General features: G+C 48.7%; 1 protein-coding gene across 1 annotated transcript in view; it reads left to right on the top strand.

The window, feature by feature from the left end:
• The first annotated feature begins 9,245 nt into the window (after positions 1–9,245).
• Positions 9,246–19,769, top strand: part of LOC104524913 (nectin-1-like) — a 14,272-nt gene continuing 3,748 nt past the window's right edge. Inside the window, 5 exon segments of the mRNA XM_010167940.2 lie at positions 9,246–9,618; positions 10,331–10,526; positions 10,528–10,625; positions 11,056–11,173; positions 12,983–13,134. Of these exon segments, the coding sequence (XP_010166242.2) occupies positions 9,246–9,618; positions 10,331–10,526; positions 10,528–10,625; positions 11,056–11,173; positions 12,983–13,134 (937 nt within the window).

Below are 19,769 nucleotides of genomic sequence, written 5' to 3'. Positions count from 1 at the left end.
CAGATCTAAACCTGGGCTAGGAGGATCACAGCAGCCACTGATCTGGCAAGCGAAGAGAGGTGAGGCAAATCTGGAGTGCACGTTAGCTCCTGGGAGCAGTGGGGACTGGAACTGTGGAGCTGGCTTTGTTCAGAGGTTAAATGGGACATGCACTGTCAGCCTCAGCATCTCTCATAATTTCTGACATGTTCATAACACAAAATATCATAGATTGGGTTGCAGCCAGTTTGCTTGTTGTTGAGAAAAACATGAGCCACATTTTGGGAATATTTATTCTAGCTGTTGACATGGATAATACCTGGTTTGCTTCCAGACTCTGTCAATGGAATAGCTTTTCCACTACATCTCTCTGTGCCTTAGTTTCCTCAGCCATAAAAAACCGAGGGTGACCTTTTCTATTTGCATGAGGCCTTGCAATGCCTCCATACCTGCTTTGTTAGGTGAGAATTGTCACCATAATATGCAGATACCCACATCTAAACCAAGCCATTCAAGTGAGACTGCTAATGGTTGCCTGGGTGGCCCTGGGCACATCTCTTTGTCATTCAGCACCTCTGATTTCCCCATCCCTGAAAGCAGGGGTAATAATACTTTCCTGCCTCTCAGGGTGTTGGAGGATTAATTAGTTACTGTTTGAAAAGCCTTTTGAAGGTGCAAAGCTTTCATAAATATGCAGAGTTGTTCCTACAGATGCAGCCCAGGTAGAACTGAAGCGTAGTTTCTGTCACTGCACTGTGGAGATCATAAATCCGGGAAGAGGTGAAATTTGTAAAATTAGTTCCTGGCACAGGGACTTGATGATAAGAAAGCTGAGCAGCAGCAGTCTGGAAATCAGGCAGGGCACTGAGTTTTGTTTTATATGTACACACTGTTCTTTACAGCCTGTTGTTCATGGGCAGGAATCCTTAAACAACCCAGACAAAGTTGGGAAGCCTGAGTCTCTTCCACTTTCCTGCAGAAATAAGCTCAAGGGCAAAGATAAAACACATTATGAGAGAAATCACAGGCAGTCAGCTGGCAAAGGGTGTCTGCCCATTGCATTGCTTGGGTGCCATTGTTTGCATTCATGTTCTTTGCAAAGATTTTCCCTAGTTGTCAGCTCTGATGGGTCATGAACTGCCAGAACATGTATCACATTTTTCTGATCCAAAAAAAATATTGTTATTTCTCTCTTTGACCAAATTTTAGTAGAACAGAGCATGGCATTCCCCCTTGCAATAGTAGAAAAACATTTAACCTAAGGAAATAGTGAAATATCAGCGATATGTTGTATACTAAAAGGGTAATGGAAGCAAAGAGAAGAGGAAAGGAAGACCACGGTCAGAAAGCTGTGACTGGTTAGCATGCATGTAAACTACAGGAAAGTAGGAGTTTTGATCTTCACAAAAACTGCAGGCCTGGCCAATACCAGCATGGTTGGCAGGGGCACATTTTTCACCATGTCTTGGACAGAAGACCAGAGAGTTTGTATCGTTTGGTAATTTCCCATGACCTGGCATCTGCTCCTCTAAGGCATGGTCTGAGTGAGGACAGAGAGAATCAGGGGGTGGCAAGGCTGGTGGGGGCAGTCAAATTAGGGCTGCCAGCTATTAACCCTCACGCTGAAGTCACACCTGAGTCAGCAGAGTTTCAGCTTTGTCAATTCCCATTGTGGAGGCGAATGAGTCATCACCCGGCTGAGCCCTGAGAGCTCCCCAGTTTCCTGCTCCAGTTCTGAGCTGTCAGCCCAGAGAGGGAAGGAAGGATCTGATGGTCTCTCTTTCTGTGCCATCAAGTTTATTTTTGTTTTTGTTGAATCTCTTCAGTCTCAAGTTCCTTCATTTCGGAAATGAGATTCTCTATGGGTTGCTATCTTGATCTCCTCTTCACAGCTCTTCATTAAATCCCTCCTCCTTAGCACCTGGAGAGCTCTAATAGTGAGAATACTTAGTCCTGGACCAGGGTTCCTTGAACAGCATCCAAAGCAACATGGAAGTCCAAGAAAGAGGCAGGGCAGAGAAAATACTCATGTACTTTTCGGGACTCAGCCCATCAAGATAAGGTCTCAGGACAGTCTCGGCTTAATTAGCTTCTCCTTGCTCTATGCTTCAGCTTCTTTCCCCTCCTCCACACTTGATTTTCCAGCTGTACTGTTCTTTTCTGCTCTCACTTCCCCACCCAACCGCCAAATAAGCATTGGCTCGGGCTGTGGTCTCCTTTCTCAGTCTTCCCTCTTGTTTACAGGTTGGAGTTGGTAAGCAAGAAGACCTTGTCTTTTTCCGTGCTGGCGGGCAACGAGATGACTCTTCAGAGAAGGGGCTTTGATTTTTATTCTTTTTTTGTCCACCTTTGTTTTTGCCTGGCCAGCTGCCTGCTTTTCCAAGTGCAGAGTTATGATCCTCAACATATTCACTGGTGCTCCTCCAGAGGAGCTAGTGGATAGGGAGGAGAGGCAAGTGAGTGACCTGGAGTGTGGTGATGAAATTAGTGAGACACAAGAAGGGTAGGAAAATTTGTAAGACTGAAATGGAAGGAGGGCAAGTCAAAGAAATGGGCATTGTAGACCAGGATGAGAAGCAATCCTCTCCCGGCTGAGGTAGCAGGGGCAGAAGGGAGATGTGACTTGGCTGTAGTTAAGTTGCACAAGGCTACAGGGGAAAGCAGATGAGAGTCTTCTGAACCCAGGTACTGGACAGGTGTGAGCAAGAGTGCACAGTGGGAAAAGAAACTGAGGAAGGAGCTGGAGTGAAGTCCAGTCCAAAAGGCCTGGAGAGACATGCTGCATGGATGGGAAAGTGGGCCAAGTACTGAGCACTGTGCACGTCAGGTAGAGGCGAGGGGCAGTCTGGTTTGCTGCTCAGGTGTGTGGGAGCTGGCAGCTCTTGCTGAAGGATTAGCTGACATGCTTGTGGGGTGGGGCGGGCAACAGGAGCCGTCTGCTGGTGGTGACTGAGGAGCCTTTGTGCTTTGTTGCTGAGCATGGGGTTTCATAGCTTTATTCCCAGTGCTGTGTCAGCTCTTTCATCAGGCGCCCTGCTCTTCCAGCCTTCTTGCTTTTGCCATGGGCCATGTTCCCCTCCCCTTGACTTGGGGGGTGAAGCAAAGCAGCTGTGTGAAAGCCAAGAAAGGTATGGCAAAGAGGGAAAGCCGGGAGCAAAGGCAGGCATGGTTGTTCCCTTTCCACCCCTCTGGTTTGCAGCCCTTTTCCTAGAGAACTAGAAGGCTGGCCACAACTGAGGCTGTTTGCAAGGTTGAAGCACAGACAGCAAGAACTAGTGGCCTAATCTCATGTTGATTTCTGCTTTTTGCTGTCTGTTTAATCTATGGCTGGTCTCTCCTGGCGTCTGCTTTTCTTTCATCTATTTCTATGAAGAACACCTAGGACAAACATGGCCTTGGTCTTGTTTAGGGCCTTTGTTGTGAATCCCAGTGGTGGCTCAATGAATAAACTTCCAAAACCTTAACAGAGAACAAGCAGAGTGTAAATGGATCAGGCCCTTTGGGAAAGATCTCTAATTCAAATGGATCCTGAGGTTGCTTTGTGGTCTATCATAAAGAAGGAACTGCATAGGCAGGAGATGGCAACCCTGGTTTATCCCAAAGGCATCTCCACTGTCTTGTTCCCCCAGACAGGCAATGAAGGGCTGGCTAGAGACCTCACTCAATACAAGCCATTAACTGGTCCTCAGATAATAATGTCTCTGCTGTTGCTACTATGTGCTGGTTCTGGATGTGAACCAGTGACCTAGAGTACAAGGCCCTGTGTTTCCCATTTGCAAACCAAAGCTAAGCATGTTCTTTCTTTTTCGAGAGGGATTTCAGTGAGAGCCAGGTGGGCTATTGTACATGCTGCCATTTCCCATCAGCTCCCAGCTCTCAGCTCCAGTAAGGGATGCTTGGGCTTGCAGTTTCTCTTGGTATGCCCCAACCCAATCACAGTATTATCTCAGGCCTTTCACTTTCATGTGCAGCCTGGAGCTATAGTCTTGCCACATGTCTTACTCTCTCATCTTTTTTCTAAGGCCCCCTCCCCTTGTGTTGGAAACTCAGTCTTCCTCTTCCAATCCCTTTGGTGTTCAAGCTCCACACTTAAGTGGGGCAGAACTGAATCAGTGCATGACAGAGAGACCTCCAGTGAAAGTGTGATGCTGCAGGAAGTGCGTGTTGGTGAGTCACTGGAGACCACTCCTTCATTGCACTTGGCTGCAAGCCATTGACTAAGCAGGGTGAGGCAAGCACTATGCTCTTTTGGAAGACAGCAGAGTACTGATTTGAATGCCTGGCAATCAATACAAAGCCTCTCTGGCAAGAGGAAAGGTAATAACCCCAAGATCTTGGCCAAGCGCCAGCTCAGACCTTAGGTTCTTGCCACCTGAAATTCCCCTGCTGGGATTTAGGAACTTCTTTCCCATTTCCCACCCTGCCTAACACACCTGTGGCGTTCCTTTGGGCTGTTGGAGGTTGGTTATGTTCTGCCTCCATGAGGGTTGCATTTTAGACCTTGATTTCCACTTAAAATTAGTGAAGACTTGAAAGATGCGTTCAGAAATACCAGGAGAAAAATTTATAAATGCCACCAGCTAGAAAGTTTTGAGCTCCTATTCTGTCCCATTTTATCCCTTGTGGAAAGTTCTTGTAGATCTGTTTCAAAGTGTCTGTGAGGCATTCAGGACCATGTACAGGACATCATTGCCCATAGTCAAGGTGCAGGGCAAGGGGTTGTCTCAAAATCAGGTGCTTTGTGTAGGGTCTTTTGTAGGTTGAAATGTGCTGCATTGTTTTGTCCTTTTACAAGGTCTGGCTACTGTGACCTTCTCCACATCCCCTTCAGTTTAGTTCTAGGTGATGCAAAGACTATTAGGACTGATTCCTCTGACATTTGCATCAGCCATGATATTGCCACACTAAAGGGTGGCTCATCACACTTCTGCCAAGGGCTGTTTCAATGCCCTCGGGGTGAGATGAGTATCAGGGAACAGGAGGGAGAGAAATTGGTGAGAGGCTCAGCAGAGGCAAGGTTGTGCAAAGCAGTGTGGAGTTCACATGGGCCTTAACAAAGAGGCATTGATTGGAGGCTCCATGTTGTGACAGAGCTCACTAGTGCCTGGAGATAATTTCCAGAGCTTTCTATATGGGAGAGCAAGAACCAGATTTGCAAGTGTGGGAGCCTCAATGTAACAGCACCTCCCAGGCTTTTAGGAGAGAGGGTTTTCAGGTTCAAGAGCCACCAGCTGCTACTTAGTCTGCTCCCTCCCCAGCGCCCCTCACACCCAAGGACTCCAGATCTTCCTTCCCAGCGCACTGCCTGTGCCACAGGGCAACCTGAGCTCTGCACAGTTCCCCCAAGGCCTTGCATGACCTAGTAAGTATCTGGGTTTGGGATCGTGGGGAAAGGCATCAACGCAAACCACTTCAGAGGCCAAGGTGGAGCAGTAGGATCTCAGAGGTCTCCACTAATGAGGTCTTGGCACCAGCATGTCTTTGGCACTCAGCTGGGCCTTTTTTTACTGTTTTTGGTCCTCAGCAAAAAATAACACCAAAAAACTAATGAGTAAAATGCAACTCAGCAAGCTTCAACCTATACAGCTAATCCTTCCTTGTGTGCTGTCTGCCCCTGGGAGGTGTCAGAGTGGATTGGTGGGCACTGGGAGATCTGGCATAAGAACTGCAAATGGCAGGATGTATCCCAAGCCTTTTCTCTGCCATGCCGACCACACACATCATTCAGCAAAGAAAAAGCAAGGCAAACCCCAGCACTGCACATGCACACACACATCCTGCTTAATATGTTCAAGCCTCTCCAGAGGCTGATTAGTGATTTTCTTTTCTCCTCCTCTCCCAGCCTTGCACATTCATTGCCATCAATTATCTATGCATTTGCCTTGATGAATTATTGAGTGTGTAACGGGGCGAGCGAAGACCCACCGTCCCAGCTCAGTCACCTTGCAAACGAATGCTCCCTAGAGCATGACAGCAGCTAGTTTGCCCTCTGGCTTCTGATTTAGGATGGAGAGCATGGGAAGCTGATCCAGCAACTTGCAAAACCCCTTTACTCCATCTGTTCCCCTTCCTCATCACGCCTGTTGAGGTGTGGGTGCTATTGCTGTGGTACAGAGCAGAGCAATGGGTGCATTATTTCCCTGATGAGAGCCTTGGAGGAGCGGAACATAAAGAGTTTACCCTGAATTGCTAAAGAGCCATGAGTTACTCAGTCACCAGGAGAGGAAACACGATTTCCGCACAGTGTTTAGGGTTTTTTTGGCGTATTTTTTGTTTGTTTTGTTTTGTTATTTCTTCTGCCTTTTTTATTCCCTTTTCCCCTGAAGCCTCTAGAAAGTTTGGAATGTGTTTTTGTTAAAGCTGCTACATGTAGGGGCCTGAACCCTGGTGTTGGCAGCATTTTGGTGTTGGCAAGCAGTCCTCAACTGCCACTAGATTTTTCCCTAGCCAAAAGTCTGACTACTTTACACCTGGGCAGAGGAGGGTTCTGCAGGACCATTCTGGGGTCTGGTTCAGGTTCAGGTTCATAAGCACCAAAGTCCCCCATGGCAGGGTAGGTAGGGTAGGGTAGAAGGGGGAAGGTGGAACTGGGAATAGTTACTACCCAAGAAAAATAACTTGCTTTTTAAAAAGGTCATTCACTAATTTGCAGAGAAGTCACAGGATAAAGAAAGGACATATTAATGATGAAGCAAGGCTTTGGATTGATCTCTCTTTTGTGATATATACCACATTCTCTGGCAGGTTGGCTGATAATATCTTTATTTAAGGGGCATGTCTTAGGTGCCCATCCTTGGGCACTGGTGGCCTTCAGCCTGGCAGAGCCTCCTGCATGCCGTGCTCTTCGTCTGCATACCTGGCTAGGGAGAGACCAGGCTGTCTTCCCAGCTGCCCTGGAAGGGTGACTCCAAGGAGAAGCCGGTGGCTTTCCATCCTCTCCTCTCTGGAGGTCTCATGTCTCGCTTTTCTGGCACACTGTGAGGAGACACTGGGCCACATCTTCCTGCTGTCACGAATGGAGCCTCTTTTATTGGGATGTCGAAAGCCTGGTTCAAAGGGAACCGCTGAGGCCTGTGGTGGGTCAGGGAGTTTGTGTGAGAGCAGAGCCAGCTGTGCCATCGCCCCAGCCCCAGGCAGGCTCTGCTCGGGGGCATGGGCCCTTCATGAGAGAGGTGGGGACTGGTGCTGATGAATCCGCTCTCCTCCAGCCTTGGGAGGGAGTGCTGAGCACACCTACAGCCAGGCAGCCCTGAGATTGTGCGGCAGGTTGTTCCCAGGGCCTTGGCTACGTGATTGCTTTTGCTCTCTGGCAAGCTCCCACACGCTTTGCGAGGCTCTAAAGACTTCAGAGCCAGACTCCTTGGCAAAGCGGTTGCTCACCTCCACAGGTGTGGGCAATTCTGCAAGAGGCTGTCTCGCCTCTGGGGTAGAAGCAGCAGCATATGCTGCAAAGCATGTTGGAGACATCTCCCTGCTCGCCATCCACCCGTTCTTTCCTCAGCTCCCGGCATGGCATTATCTAAACCCAGCCCTGTGCTGCACCCGGTGCCCTCATTTCATCAGGAAGGCCACTGCTGGCTGCAGGGTCCCACAGGGCACTGACCAGACTGGTGTCAGAGAAGTGTTTCGCTGTGTTTTACCGCCTGGACATCCCTTTCCAGCAGGCCAGTGCTTCTGGTTGGTGTGGAGAAACATGGTCCAGCTGTGACTTTATCAGAGCGGGACATGCATGGCAAAAATGGCCCAGCGACACTGGGAAGGAATGTGCAACGCTGCCAGCTCAGCTGACAGCCTCTAAGGACTTGATGGCTTTGTGCATGCAGGCACATGAGGGCACCAGTGCTTTGCTGTGGCTGTAAGCAGAGCATTCCTGAAAAACATTCCTCAGCACCCAGCCGAAATGCTAGGGTGTGGGGCAAACCAGGGCTTGACTCAGGGACGGGGGCAAGTTCAAACAAAGCTCTAGAGACTGAGTTTCGGTCTTAGTTGCTGATGACCGTGGTCAGCTTGATGGCATCTCATGGCCAGGCTGGATTGTTGAGCCTTGTCCTCAGGGTCACAGGCTTGGCATGGAGGGGAGGAGAAGGGGAGAAAGAAGAGCCTTAGATAAGCTATGGGAACTGAGATTAGGCTGAGTACAGCAGGCATGGGATGAGGGGGCAACATGGGAGCGTGCCAAGACAATGGTACAGGCAGTATTTTGGGTGGTAAGAGTTTTGTGTGCCTACATCTGTGTGTGTGTGTGAAACTGCGGGATGGAGACCACTCTTGCTCATGTTCATGTGTAGAAATCACAGTCATGTCTGCCAGGGGTCTCTGGGAGCTAAGACTGAGGAGTTTGTTTTGGCCTTGCATGGGGAGCCTGTTAGTCCCCTGGAAGATCGGGGTAGGAGTGACATTTCAGAAATGCTCTGTCCCTTCAGTTAGAAGATGCCGTCCTGTTTCTCTTGCCTTTTTTTCTTTCCCCAGCCTCTCTCTTTCATTATCCTTTCATGTTTCTACTCTTTCTTCTTTTATTACGCCTCTTTCCTTCACTCTCAGTCTCCCAGAATACATCCAATTCCAGATTCTGCCAGAAGCAGTGAGCAAAACCCGCTTTTCTTGTTCTCACCACCTTGCTTCTCTATTGTATTTATCATATAAATACTGGCTGTATAATTACTAGAGCATTATCTCTAAACATACAGATTAGGGAAAGGTACAGTGGCAGCCAAAGATGAATTTCATGGTCAGTCTGGTGGGAGACTTTTTTCTCCAGCTGTTGGAGGAGGAATCAACTGAGACAGAATAGCAGTCATGAACACCAGCCACCACTTTTCCCAAGCACCTTTCATCTTTACTCTGTAGAATCCAGATTAAAGGTTCCTAAATGCAGCCACTTCTGGGCTTAAAAAAGGCCACAGAAATTATCTAGATCGTGCAAGGTGTATGGGCACTGCCCTAAATCCGTTCTTATATGGGAACTGTTGCTACTTTGAAATCAGGGCTGAGTCTTTGCAGCTCATGTAATTACTGATGCATTTCCAATAGGATTAAATGGATGTCTGTGTCTCTGTTAGCGTATGTTAGGATGTGCTACACTGATAAATATCTCTGCCTTCATATGCCTCCAAATATGCATGCTCTGTATGTTTACAATAACTGATTTAGTGTCATCCAAAGTTGAAGACAAAAGGAAGGAAAGTATTATTGATCCAGCCTTGTGCCATTTGGTGGTCACGAGCCCTTTTTCTCTCTTTCTTTGCCAGAGAAGTACATGTATATTTATGTCTTTCCATTTTATTGCAGGGCTGCAAGCTCAGAGTGTCTTAGTCAATGACACAGTCTCGGGGTTTATCGGGACAGATGTGGTCCTGCACTGCAGCTTCACCAATCCACTCCCCAATGTGAAGATCACGCAGGTCACGTGGCAGAAAGCCACAAATGGCTCCAAGCAGAATGTGGCCATCTACAACCCTGCCATGGGGGTCTCCATCCTCTCTCCCTACAAAGAACGGGTGACATTCCGGAACCCTTCCTTCAAAGATGGCACCATTCAACTCTCTCGGCTAGAGCTGGAGGATGAGGGAGTTTACATCTGTGAGTTTGCTACTTTCCCAACCGGCAACCGGGAAGGTCAACTGAACCTCACTGTACTGGGTAAGATACTGGACAAGCTTTGTAGTGTCAACCATTGCCTCCAGTTAAATAGAGCTGAAGGAACCTGAGACTCATGTCCTGGGAACTCAGGGCAAAGTTGAATCTTGGGTGTAAATTTTACCTGTGATGATCTTCCAAGTTGACTGTAAAGAGGTGAAGACCAGGGAACCTGGAGTAGGTAGTTCACTGAGCTATCTCAGGAACACCTCTTCCTCTTTCCAGGCCTCAGTTCCCCTGTCTCTTAATGCAGGTGCCATAACAGTGGCCTGTTCCGTAAGGGAGTAGTGAGTTTTAATGAACTGGTGGCTGTCAAGTGAAGACAGAGAATAGACAACAGAGAGATCCTAAGCACAAGTAGAGCTTGTCCACGAAGCTTAGGATTGTGAGTGACTAGACCTTACCCAAAGTCTACATGATTCATTTGCTCTCCAATTTCAGTTTCTCATTCTAACATAGGGCTGAAAACATGCGGCAGGGAAGGATTTGCTTTCCATCATGTATCTGTGCATCTAGGGCACCTCCACTCCACTGTTCTTTCCCCAGAGTAGGATGCTGGTAATTTGCAGCAGCTCTGGATTCACCACAAGGTCTGTCACAGGCTCAGTGGTGCTAAATCTCTCTTGGGTTGTAGTAGAGAGGGTAGCATTGCTTTTCTAACCATCCTTTTATACCCTTTTCTTCTCCTCTTCCTCCTTTTTGCAATTCCTTGCAGCCAAACCCACAAATCGGATGGAGGGCACCAAGCGGCCACTTATCGCTAAGTCTGGCAGGACAGAAAAGATCTTGGTAGCTACCTGTACCTCCTCTAATGGGAAGCCCCCCAGCACTGTCACCTGGGACACCAAACTCAAAGGGGAAGCAGAGTTTCAGGAGATCCGCAATAGTAATGGCACCATCACAGTGATCATGGCTGGTGCCGAGCCGGGAGGCCCACCGGCAGCAGCTCATGTGCGTGATCAATTACCAGCTAGACCGCTTCACCGACAGCATGACCCTCAACGTGCAGTGTAAGTGAGCATGGGCAAGGCTGGAGAGCAATGCTGCATGGTCAGCCTCTGGGGTGGGTGATAAAATCTGGCAAAAAGAGGATTTTTCTGAAGGGAAGATGTTGGTCTGGTAGAGGGGCTGAAGTGGGGGGGCTGCTTTTCTGGAGAGTGAAAATGGAAGTGATCCCTTGGAATAATCATATGCTTTCTCTTTTTCATACCCTCTTTCTCTCTGCCTCTGCCATGTCCCTTTGTTCCTCCCCTTCTCTCTTTCATTCATTCACCCTCTCTCACATTCCTTGTCCCATCATCTTTCACCTTGCAATCTCTCTCATTCCCCCATCCCTGACACCTCATCTCTTCCTATTTCATTTTCCTCCCCTTCCTTTTCCATAACTCCTTCCTCTCCTTTTCCATCCTACTTTCCTTATTTTTTTTTGTCCCCCTGCAGATGAGCCAGAAGTCACTATTGAGGGCTTTGATGGTAACTGGTTTCTCAACCGGAAGGATGTGAAGCTGATATGCAAATCTGATGCCAACCCCCCAGCTCACACCTATGAATGGAAGCTGTAAGTGCCTACAGTGTTTCTGCTCTCAGCAGCACATATGATCTTCAAACAAGGCCAAGGAGTCTCTGTAGAAACCTCAGTCATCCTCTGGTCAGTTAGGACCCAGTCTCATTACTGTCAGTGGTGTCACTCCAAGGTAAAACCCATGCATGTGAGAGTAGGGTTGGACATTTGTAGTTGCTGGGGCTGTGTTCCTGCAGAATGCTTGGAGCTGATTCTGGTTCCTTGGCACAGCTCTGCCAGGAGGCCTTCATTGCACGGGGACTGGAACTAATTTGCCCAGCACTGCTAAGTGGAAAAGAATCCAGGATTTCCCTTCTGTAAAGGGGCACAAATAACACAAAATTCATCTGCCTGTGAAAAAACCTTCCCCTGAAATCAGCCCCAGCTGTAAGCAGGAGCTCCCCTTTGGAGTACTCATCCTCATGAGACTGACACGAAATAGAAGCAATTCCTTGTCCTCCAGGGTTTCAGCTTTTGGCTGAGCACACTAAAAGGACTGAAAAGTGTCAGGGGTGTCTAGGGAATCAGATAGGAATTGATACAACCTGAGGTGGTTCTTTCTCTCTCTTTTCTTTTCTATAAGCACTCATGTAGTTTTAAAAAAGAAAGATCAAATGGATCCTTTGTAGATTCAGGGCCCTAATTCACCCATAGGCAGAGGGCCAATATTAGACTATTCTGTTCTTCCATCAGCTGTAGGATCAGTGGCTGGATGTAGCTGGGAAAGACTAATGTGTTTGCTGTACATATGTGCCCATGTGTGTATGTAGACATGCAAAATACGTGCATTTAGGCACTTCTTTAGAAACCTAATTATACCCCCTTTATTCCCTTTTGTTTCTTACAAATTGCTGACAATATGTGCACATTTTTGTTGGGAGGAGGGTAAAGAATTACTTGAGTAATTTTTAATTGCCTAAGAGAAGTAATTATTTTACTTTGCTTCAGTAATTAAGAACAACCAGGCCTTGTGTGTCTTTTCCTGACACATAGGGTTTGGGTTTTTTTTTATTTTTTATCTTCCTTTGTTCATTTATTCTGTGTATCTCTAGACTTAGTTTTGCATTATTACAGTTTCACACTTGTCTGACTATTCTGACACGGGCAGGTCATAGGTGGCAGGGCTTTAAATCAGCACTGCTTTCCTCAAGCTTGAGTTGCAATTAACAGTGGCTGATCAGCTGCCCAGGAGAGTTACATGGACAGGAAATTGGAGTAAAGCAGGGTCAGGCTGGTGTCCTGTTCCTGTGTTTTCCATCAAATGGAAAGTCAGGGCTGGAGGAACACTCTGAAGATGAGCCTGCTAGAGATGAGCTACCCGAAACAGAAGAGTGACCTGCCCATCTTACCCTAAGCTTGTACCTACTTGGGGATTGTGCTGGAAAATGAACTGCTTTAAGGCTCTGAGTCTGTTTCTGGCTAGGGGAGAACTATGAAAGACTGAAAGCGCTCCACAACACATTAGCCAAATCCAAGGGGCTGTATGTGACCCAAATATGTCCAATCTCCCTTGTAATCACAGAGTAGGGGAAAAAAAACCCCAACAATCCATGTAAAGAACCTGATTCTCATCATGCAGTGGATTTACCCTGGAGACACTCTACTGACTCTTTCCTGTAATGCTGCTATATGAGGGTTTGCTTTCAAGGCTGACTACATTAATGGGTATTTGCCAGCCAGCACCACTGGGTTCTGGACCTGCCCAAGGGCAAGCACAGGACCAGCATGTCAGTGTCACCTCTGCAATACTGATTGACCCTACTGAGTATCGTCTTTGGGGTCAACCATGATCTTTGTTTCCTCTAGGCCAAACGGGACTCTGCCAGGGAGTGTGGAAATCCAGAACAACACCATCTACTTTAAAGGACCTGTCTCCTACAGCATGGCTGGCACCTACATCTGTGAGGCCTCCAATGCCATTGGTACACGATCAGGCTTGGTGGAAGTCAATGTCACAGGTAGGAAAACATTTGATGTGCTTTGAAAGACAGAAGAGGAGGAGGAGGAGGTGGGGAGAAGAGAGTGTGAGCGGCTGAAAACTACCAATCTCCTCCTACATCTCCTTAATGTCTGTCTTAATCACCAGTGTCTCCTTCTAGGGGTCTGGAGTTTCCTGATGTAAAGGGAGCAGTGAAGTTCTTGCTTTGCACTGATTTCACACTGGTTTGGCTTGGATTTCTTCTCCTTTCCTCTTGTTGTCTTTTTCTTTCTTGCACCAAGATACATTCAGTTTGTTTCCCCCTTGTCTTCTGCTTTGGATTCAGAGAGATCATTGGACATTTTAAAAGTGAAGACATGTCAGGCAGATATTTGTTAGAAGGTAGAGGAAGGAGTAGGATGAGGATATAGACTGCCACTGCTGCAGTAAAGCATGAGATGGATGACTCATTTGTTCGGGATGATGTTTGGTGTTTCTGATGTTAGACATTTCTCTTGATTTTTCATTTGTGTTCCTTCCAATGCCATGTTGGTCTGTGCATTTGCTTACCGAGCTGCCATAGATTGCTGAGAGGCTGTGAGCACTTGAGTAGCTTTGTCTGGGCTCGAGAACAGAATAACATCACAGGATGCAGAGAATGGGAAGTGGTGCTAGGTGATGTCATATGAGCCAGAAGGAATTTGATGACTTGCAAATCAATATAGCCACAAGAGTCAGGAAAAGACATGTGAATATGCTTAGATAGTGTCAGGGAGAGAAAGTGATGTCAAGAAGTAGGTTAAACAGAAGAAGTAACATATGGCGATAGCCTGATTTCAGAGAGACAAAGGCATCTCCAAAGGGGAAAAGTGGATGTTGATGCTTTGAGAGCAGGGAAGGGAAGTTTACCCCATTCCTTTGGGGTAAAAGGAGCGATTAGTTTTATCAGTGGGTTAATGACAGGCAGTGATGAGCAGTTGTGGGTCTCACGAGTGAAATAGAAGTGCCTCTTGCAGTAATGAATTGGAGCACTGCCACACTGCAATGAGCTTTGGGTTCTCAGGGGACAGAGGAGGTAGTGACCATCTGATGAAGCAGTGCTGCCTGCCTGGGAGACACACCTGGCAGCTGGGGTGACTTGCCGAGGATCCCCTCTGGCTCCTCAGTTGTCCAGCAGCATGGTGAGGGCTCAGCACTGGTCTCCTTTGGGTCTCTCCCTACACCCCAGCTTGGCACAGCCATTGCCACGTGGGCAGGCAGCACAAACTGTGGCACACGGCCGCTTTTCCAGCTGGGCTCAAGCAGGCACCATGGGATGTTGTAGCTGCAGACCTGCTCTCCTTGGGGAGAGCTGCAGGGCTGTGGCTGCAGCCGGGTGAGCTGGAGAGCCACTGGCTGCCTGCATCCTGCAAATCCCACAGACAACACAGATGCCTCTGAGCTGGATGGGCAAGGAAGGGTGCTGGGGGCTCCCAAAGCATGGGAAACACAGGATGGGTTCCCAAGGTTGTTAGCCCTTCCTGCTGTCCAGCCCCAGGCAAATCAGAGTGCCTGCTGTTCTGATCGCTGGCTACATCTCTGAGCCACCCCAGTCCTTGAAGAGTTGCCTAACCCGGGAATGATAAAACTGGGCTTCTGATAAGGGTTGAGCTCCAGCCCCCTCCACCCACTCTCTGCAGTGGTTAAGCGCTGAGCAAGCGTAAAGACAAGGCTGGGGCAGCTGACCTTCTGAAATGAGCAATAACAGTGTGTTTGGCACCCTCACCACCTCAGTTCCCCACTTCTGTAACATGGGTAAACTAGGCAAATCTTCCTCTATCCAAGTGCTTGGAGGTCAATGGATGGGATGTGCTAATTAGATGCTAATTACCAAGTATTTATTTATGATCATTATCACTGTAGCAGGCCTTTAATTCACACCTCCTGTCCTGGATCCTTGCCTGCTGAGTTGTTCCTGGTGTATACTTTTCTCTGGGGGATTTTTCATTTGCCAGTGAAAGGCAGCAGAATAACAAAGCTCTTTGTTCAGGCCTGGCACAGCACCCGCCCTGCCTAACCGCCCGAAGCCAGGGGAAGGTCATGGCCAAAATCCATTCAGCTGCTGGCCATTTCCTGGGAGTTGCCACCAAAGGCACTGTGTTTCTGGGACAGTGCAGGCAACTGCCTAGTACAAACTGAGCAGACTCACTTCCCATCGGCAATAGGAAACCATTCACAGGGTAACTAGCACCTTGGCTGACATTTGAAACAGTGATTGGAGGGAAAAAACCTCCAATCTCCATCCCCAGTTGCAGAGAAGGAGGTGGGATAGGTGTTGCAGAAGACTTAGAGAGGAACAGGCTCTCTTCACCGTCTCATTTTCTACTTCTACATAACTTGTATGTCCATTTCTTGCTGTGGTTCTGTCTATCTAACCACCCCATATCTCTTGTGCTGTCAGGACACACATTCCCAAACATCACATACAGCCATCTTTTCATATTTCCTGCTGCCACCTGCCAGCTTTTTTCTGTCTCAGTGCCACAATAGCAGCTCAGCCTGTATGGGCTGCACCGACTCGCCTACATGGGCATGGGCTCCTCTAGGGATGAGGGTCTGTGGGTTCCCCCTCCAGCCTTCGGCAAATGTCTCCCTTTCTGGCAGTTTTTCAGGGGACTGGGAGAGCATCGTTCTCACACTTGATCAGTGCAGTGCTGGCAAGGGAAGTGGGGAGTGGTGGATTTCTGGGGAATGACTTTAGGTTGATGTCTGTCTGCCTATAATCTCAATTTCTTCCCAAAGGTCCAAATTGTGGGGTTGAAGTTAAATGAGAGGGAAGGAGGGCACACCAGCAGCTGCCCTGCTAGGAGGGATAAGCAGCCAACCCATTAGGCCAAGGCTCCACCACATAAACCACCACCCCCTCCCCCCAGCTTTTAATAATTCATGGGATCTGAATATGTTTATCCAGCTCTCCCTAAGGACCGATTAGGCCAGTGCTGGGGAGGGCTCAGCCATCCTCACTCAGCTATTACAGGTACATTTGTTTGGGTCTTGCAGGCAATTTAGGGATTGTCAGTGGAGCACGAAACCTCTTTCAAGAGCTGCATGCAATAAATGGAGTTCAGTCTAGTGAGCAGCCAGCCTTGGGAGAAAAAAAACTGAAGGCTGATGCAGAGAAAACCCTGTAGCAGCTTTCTCCCTCCTATTTCCCTGGGTACAGACCTCCCCGCTCCTGCCACCCAGCATCCTTCTTCCCAGCCCCAGAGAGCAGGCGTGCAGGACTAGTTCAAACCCCTCATGATTTGTTCAGGGGGAGAAGGCTGAACGCTTCTGTTAGAGTTATAGCACATTAAAGAGATTGATAAGTGGAAATTTAATATTTTATTCCTGCAATCTATTCCTATAATAGCTTCTCCTGCCTTGCAGGACCTTTGTCAGTCGCAGTCAAGCCCTGTAGTGTGACATGTAACTATTTATTACGGGCAGTTGGGTGACATAATACAAGGCTGTGGTTATAGACTGCTTGGGCCTGCATGCTGTCCTGGCATGCTTGCACATGGGTGTAGTGGTCCTGGACAAAGAGGTGGTCATGAACATGCACACATGTGTGACCCCCATCTGCATGCTGGCACGCAAATGGGCCTCCCAAACCAGCGCAGGGTTGCCTGCTGCACAGTCACGTGTGCATGCAGGACACAAGAGCATCGGTGCATTGGCATGTGTGGATATGCATGTGTTTATGAAGATGTGCTTGGCTGTATAGGACTGTGTGCAGCAGTGCATACACATACCCTGGCCCTTGTGCGTGTGCGTATATACGTGTGTGTGTGCATGTGGGGGGACATTCACGCACTTGAGTACTGGCTTCAGCCAGAGGAAGCACAAGGAGAAAGATATTGTTAAAACATCTTTTCTCCCTACCAGGCAAACATCAAAACCAAAGGAGCATCACAGCACTAGAGCTGGGGGAGCAGGGAGAGCAGAGCCTGTGCTGAGACACTGACTGCTATCAGACTCTCTGCTGCAGGGCTCCCGCCTGCTTCCTGAGGCCAGCCGAGGGTTTTTGCCTCGGGGACACTGCAGGCTCCCCTGGTTATTTGCCTGGTATATCCCCACCTCTGCACCCTTTCGATTTCCAGGAGTCAGGACACGATGTGCAGATGTCCCTGGGAAGATGGGAAGCTCTGTGCCATTCCCTGTCCCGGGCTGTGCCAGCCTGTGGGCAGGCAGCTTTGCAGTCATGGCTTTGGATGTGTGACAGGCTGCGGAGGTGAAGGAGAGGCTGGCAGAGGCTGACAGCCCCCACGTTTGCTTGTCTTGCAGCAGGGAGTTATTTACACACCACCAGTGATCTCATCCCAGCAAGATCACTGCAAACAGCCCGTGGGGCTTGCTGGAGCCCTGCACCATGCAGCAGCAGGCCTTTGCTGTGGGCTCAGAGTGCAAGTGAGAGACCTTTCCGGGAAGTGTTAAATCCTGAGCACAGAGCAGGTGCACCCAAAGCCCAGCCACCAGCCAGGGCCATGCCACACAGCACCAGCAAGTGCTCGTGGCTGCTTTAGGTGGGAGGAAGTAGGGCCAAGGGCTAAAGAAGAGCAAACCTGGGGGGTCTGTCTCATGCTAATCTTCTGGATGGTGGGTAGGAGTGTCTGCTGCATCCTGTCTGATGGCATCTGTGCCAACAGCCCCTGCGGGAGCAGTGCTTGATTGACAAGCGATAGGTGACCTGACAGAGAGATTAAAACCTAAGACACATTTGGCATCTGGCCTAAAAGCTGTCACACTCTGAATCACCAGTGGCAGCTGCTAAACTTCTGGATTAGTTGCCAGTGGTTTTTCCAGCCCCACCACCTCCTCTCCCCCCTTGCCCTGCTCTGCATGAGGAGAGCAGAAATCCCTGGTAGGGAGAGGAAAGGCAAGGTCCCTTGAAGCCAAAGATGGGCATGCATAGGTGCAAGGGCTGTTGTGAAAGAAGGACAGCAGTGCTATGGGCTTCTCAAATTGCAGGGCTGTCCAGGCTGAGGCAGGTCTAGAGGTATCTCCCTATCTTCAGTTGTGTACAGATCTGTAACAGAGTGGGTCAAAGTCCTGGGATAATTTGATGTGGACTGTACTGGCAGGGGAATTTTGCCATCAGCAATCTGCCTTGTAAAAAAACCCCACATGATCACCACTGTATTTGCTGAGGCCATCTGGGAACTGGGAAGCTCCATGAGCCCATCAGCTTTAAGGTTCCTGCTGCTCTCCCTGACTAGAACCAGCCAGAGGCCCCTTAGTTTTCCATTGCAGTGAGTATTAGATTTTGCTAGGCAGAAGGAAATCCAGGGCCTTCCTCTGTAGGAGCTTGATGCAAGGAGCAGCTTTGGGCTGATACATGTCCAAAAGGTAAATTCTCATGGAGTTTGACATTTTCCTCAATGCCCATGGCTACAGTGAGAATCTTGGCTGGTGCTGGGTTTTTCCTTGGCCCTTATGATTGAAGGGAAAAGATTTGAAATGTGACTTCAAGAAAAAAATGTGTCCACAGGATGTAGTATCTTTTAAAATATCTAAGCAGTGTGGTGAGCAGAAGGGCTTTTGAAAGCTGGTTTCCTGTGGATCTGCATATCATAGAAGAATTACCTGGTATCTAAAAATAGGCTTTTTCTGATGTAGACCCTTCCTGCCCTTGGGAGTAGCGTCTTGTCCCTTTGGGTTCTCTGATGTCTAATGAGGTTTAGCTCCTACCTCTGCCAGGGATCCCACTCCAGCCCCTTCCAAGAGCTTTATGGAAGGATAATTTTGGTTCATTCTTCTGTCAGATACCACTGAAATTGGCTAGCAGGTTCAAAAAGTAGTAGATAAGGGATTGATGGACAGGCAGGATGATTTGCATACATCTCATTTTTGTTAGAACCCAGCCATTAAAAGAAAGATTTCATTTGTCAAATGTGTATTTTTGAACCCATTCTTGTGACGGGGAAGGCCTGGTTTGTCTCTGCAGAGGCAGCACTGCTGGGGGCTGCAAGGAGAAGGCAGGAGCCAGGGCAAGGAGATGCTCAAGACCTCTGCTTTGCATGTGGGGAACAAAGAGAACCTGTGGTCCGGGCTGGGTGCCAGAGCGAAGCCTGGGGTGACCCCCCCCATCTCCCAGCTGCTGCCCCAGAGGTCCGGCTCCTGGCACCGGGATGGGAAGCTGGGCTCATTGCAACAGCTGGCAGAGCTGGGCAGCAGGCAGATAGTGTTGCTGCTTTAATTCCTATTCATACAGCACTCCCTCTTTTTATGAGGGCTGGGGGGGTAGCAGAAGGGGGAGAGGCTTTTTATGCTGGCATTAAAGCCTAGCTTGTTCCCCCTCCCTCCACTCTGCTGTCTCCTGTTTCTCCAGTCCGCTTTTCACAGTGGCTTTAATTCTCCCCAGACTCTTCCTAATGGATTTTTCACATGGGGCCCCCAGCATGCTCAGGCATCACACCAGTTTCCAGAAATTTCATGCACCCCTCAAACACACACACAAAAAAAAGAGGATCCTCTTCCCACACCTTCCCCCTCTATCCCCAGGCTGCAGTTCTGCTCTCTTTTGCACCCCAGACATGAAATTCGGTGGGCAGAGGGGCGAATCCCCCTTTGTGGGCCTGACAGCAGCTGGTGGGTACAGAGTGACACCCACTGAGAACCAGCCCTGTCCTGAGCCGTTAGTGAACCAGCCTCTGA

Source organism: Antrostomus carolinensis, unplaced genomic scaffold (assembly GCF_000700745.2).
Source record: "Antrostomus carolinensis isolate BGI_N321 unplaced genomic scaffold, ASM70074v2 scaffold240, whole genome shotgun sequence".
Lineage (NCBI taxonomy): Eukaryota > Metazoa > Chordata > Aves > Caprimulgiformes > Caprimulgidae > Antrostomus > Antrostomus carolinensis.
The sequence above is the reverse complement of the archived record's forward strand: the minus strand, read 5'-3'. Positions and strand labels throughout refer to the sequence as shown.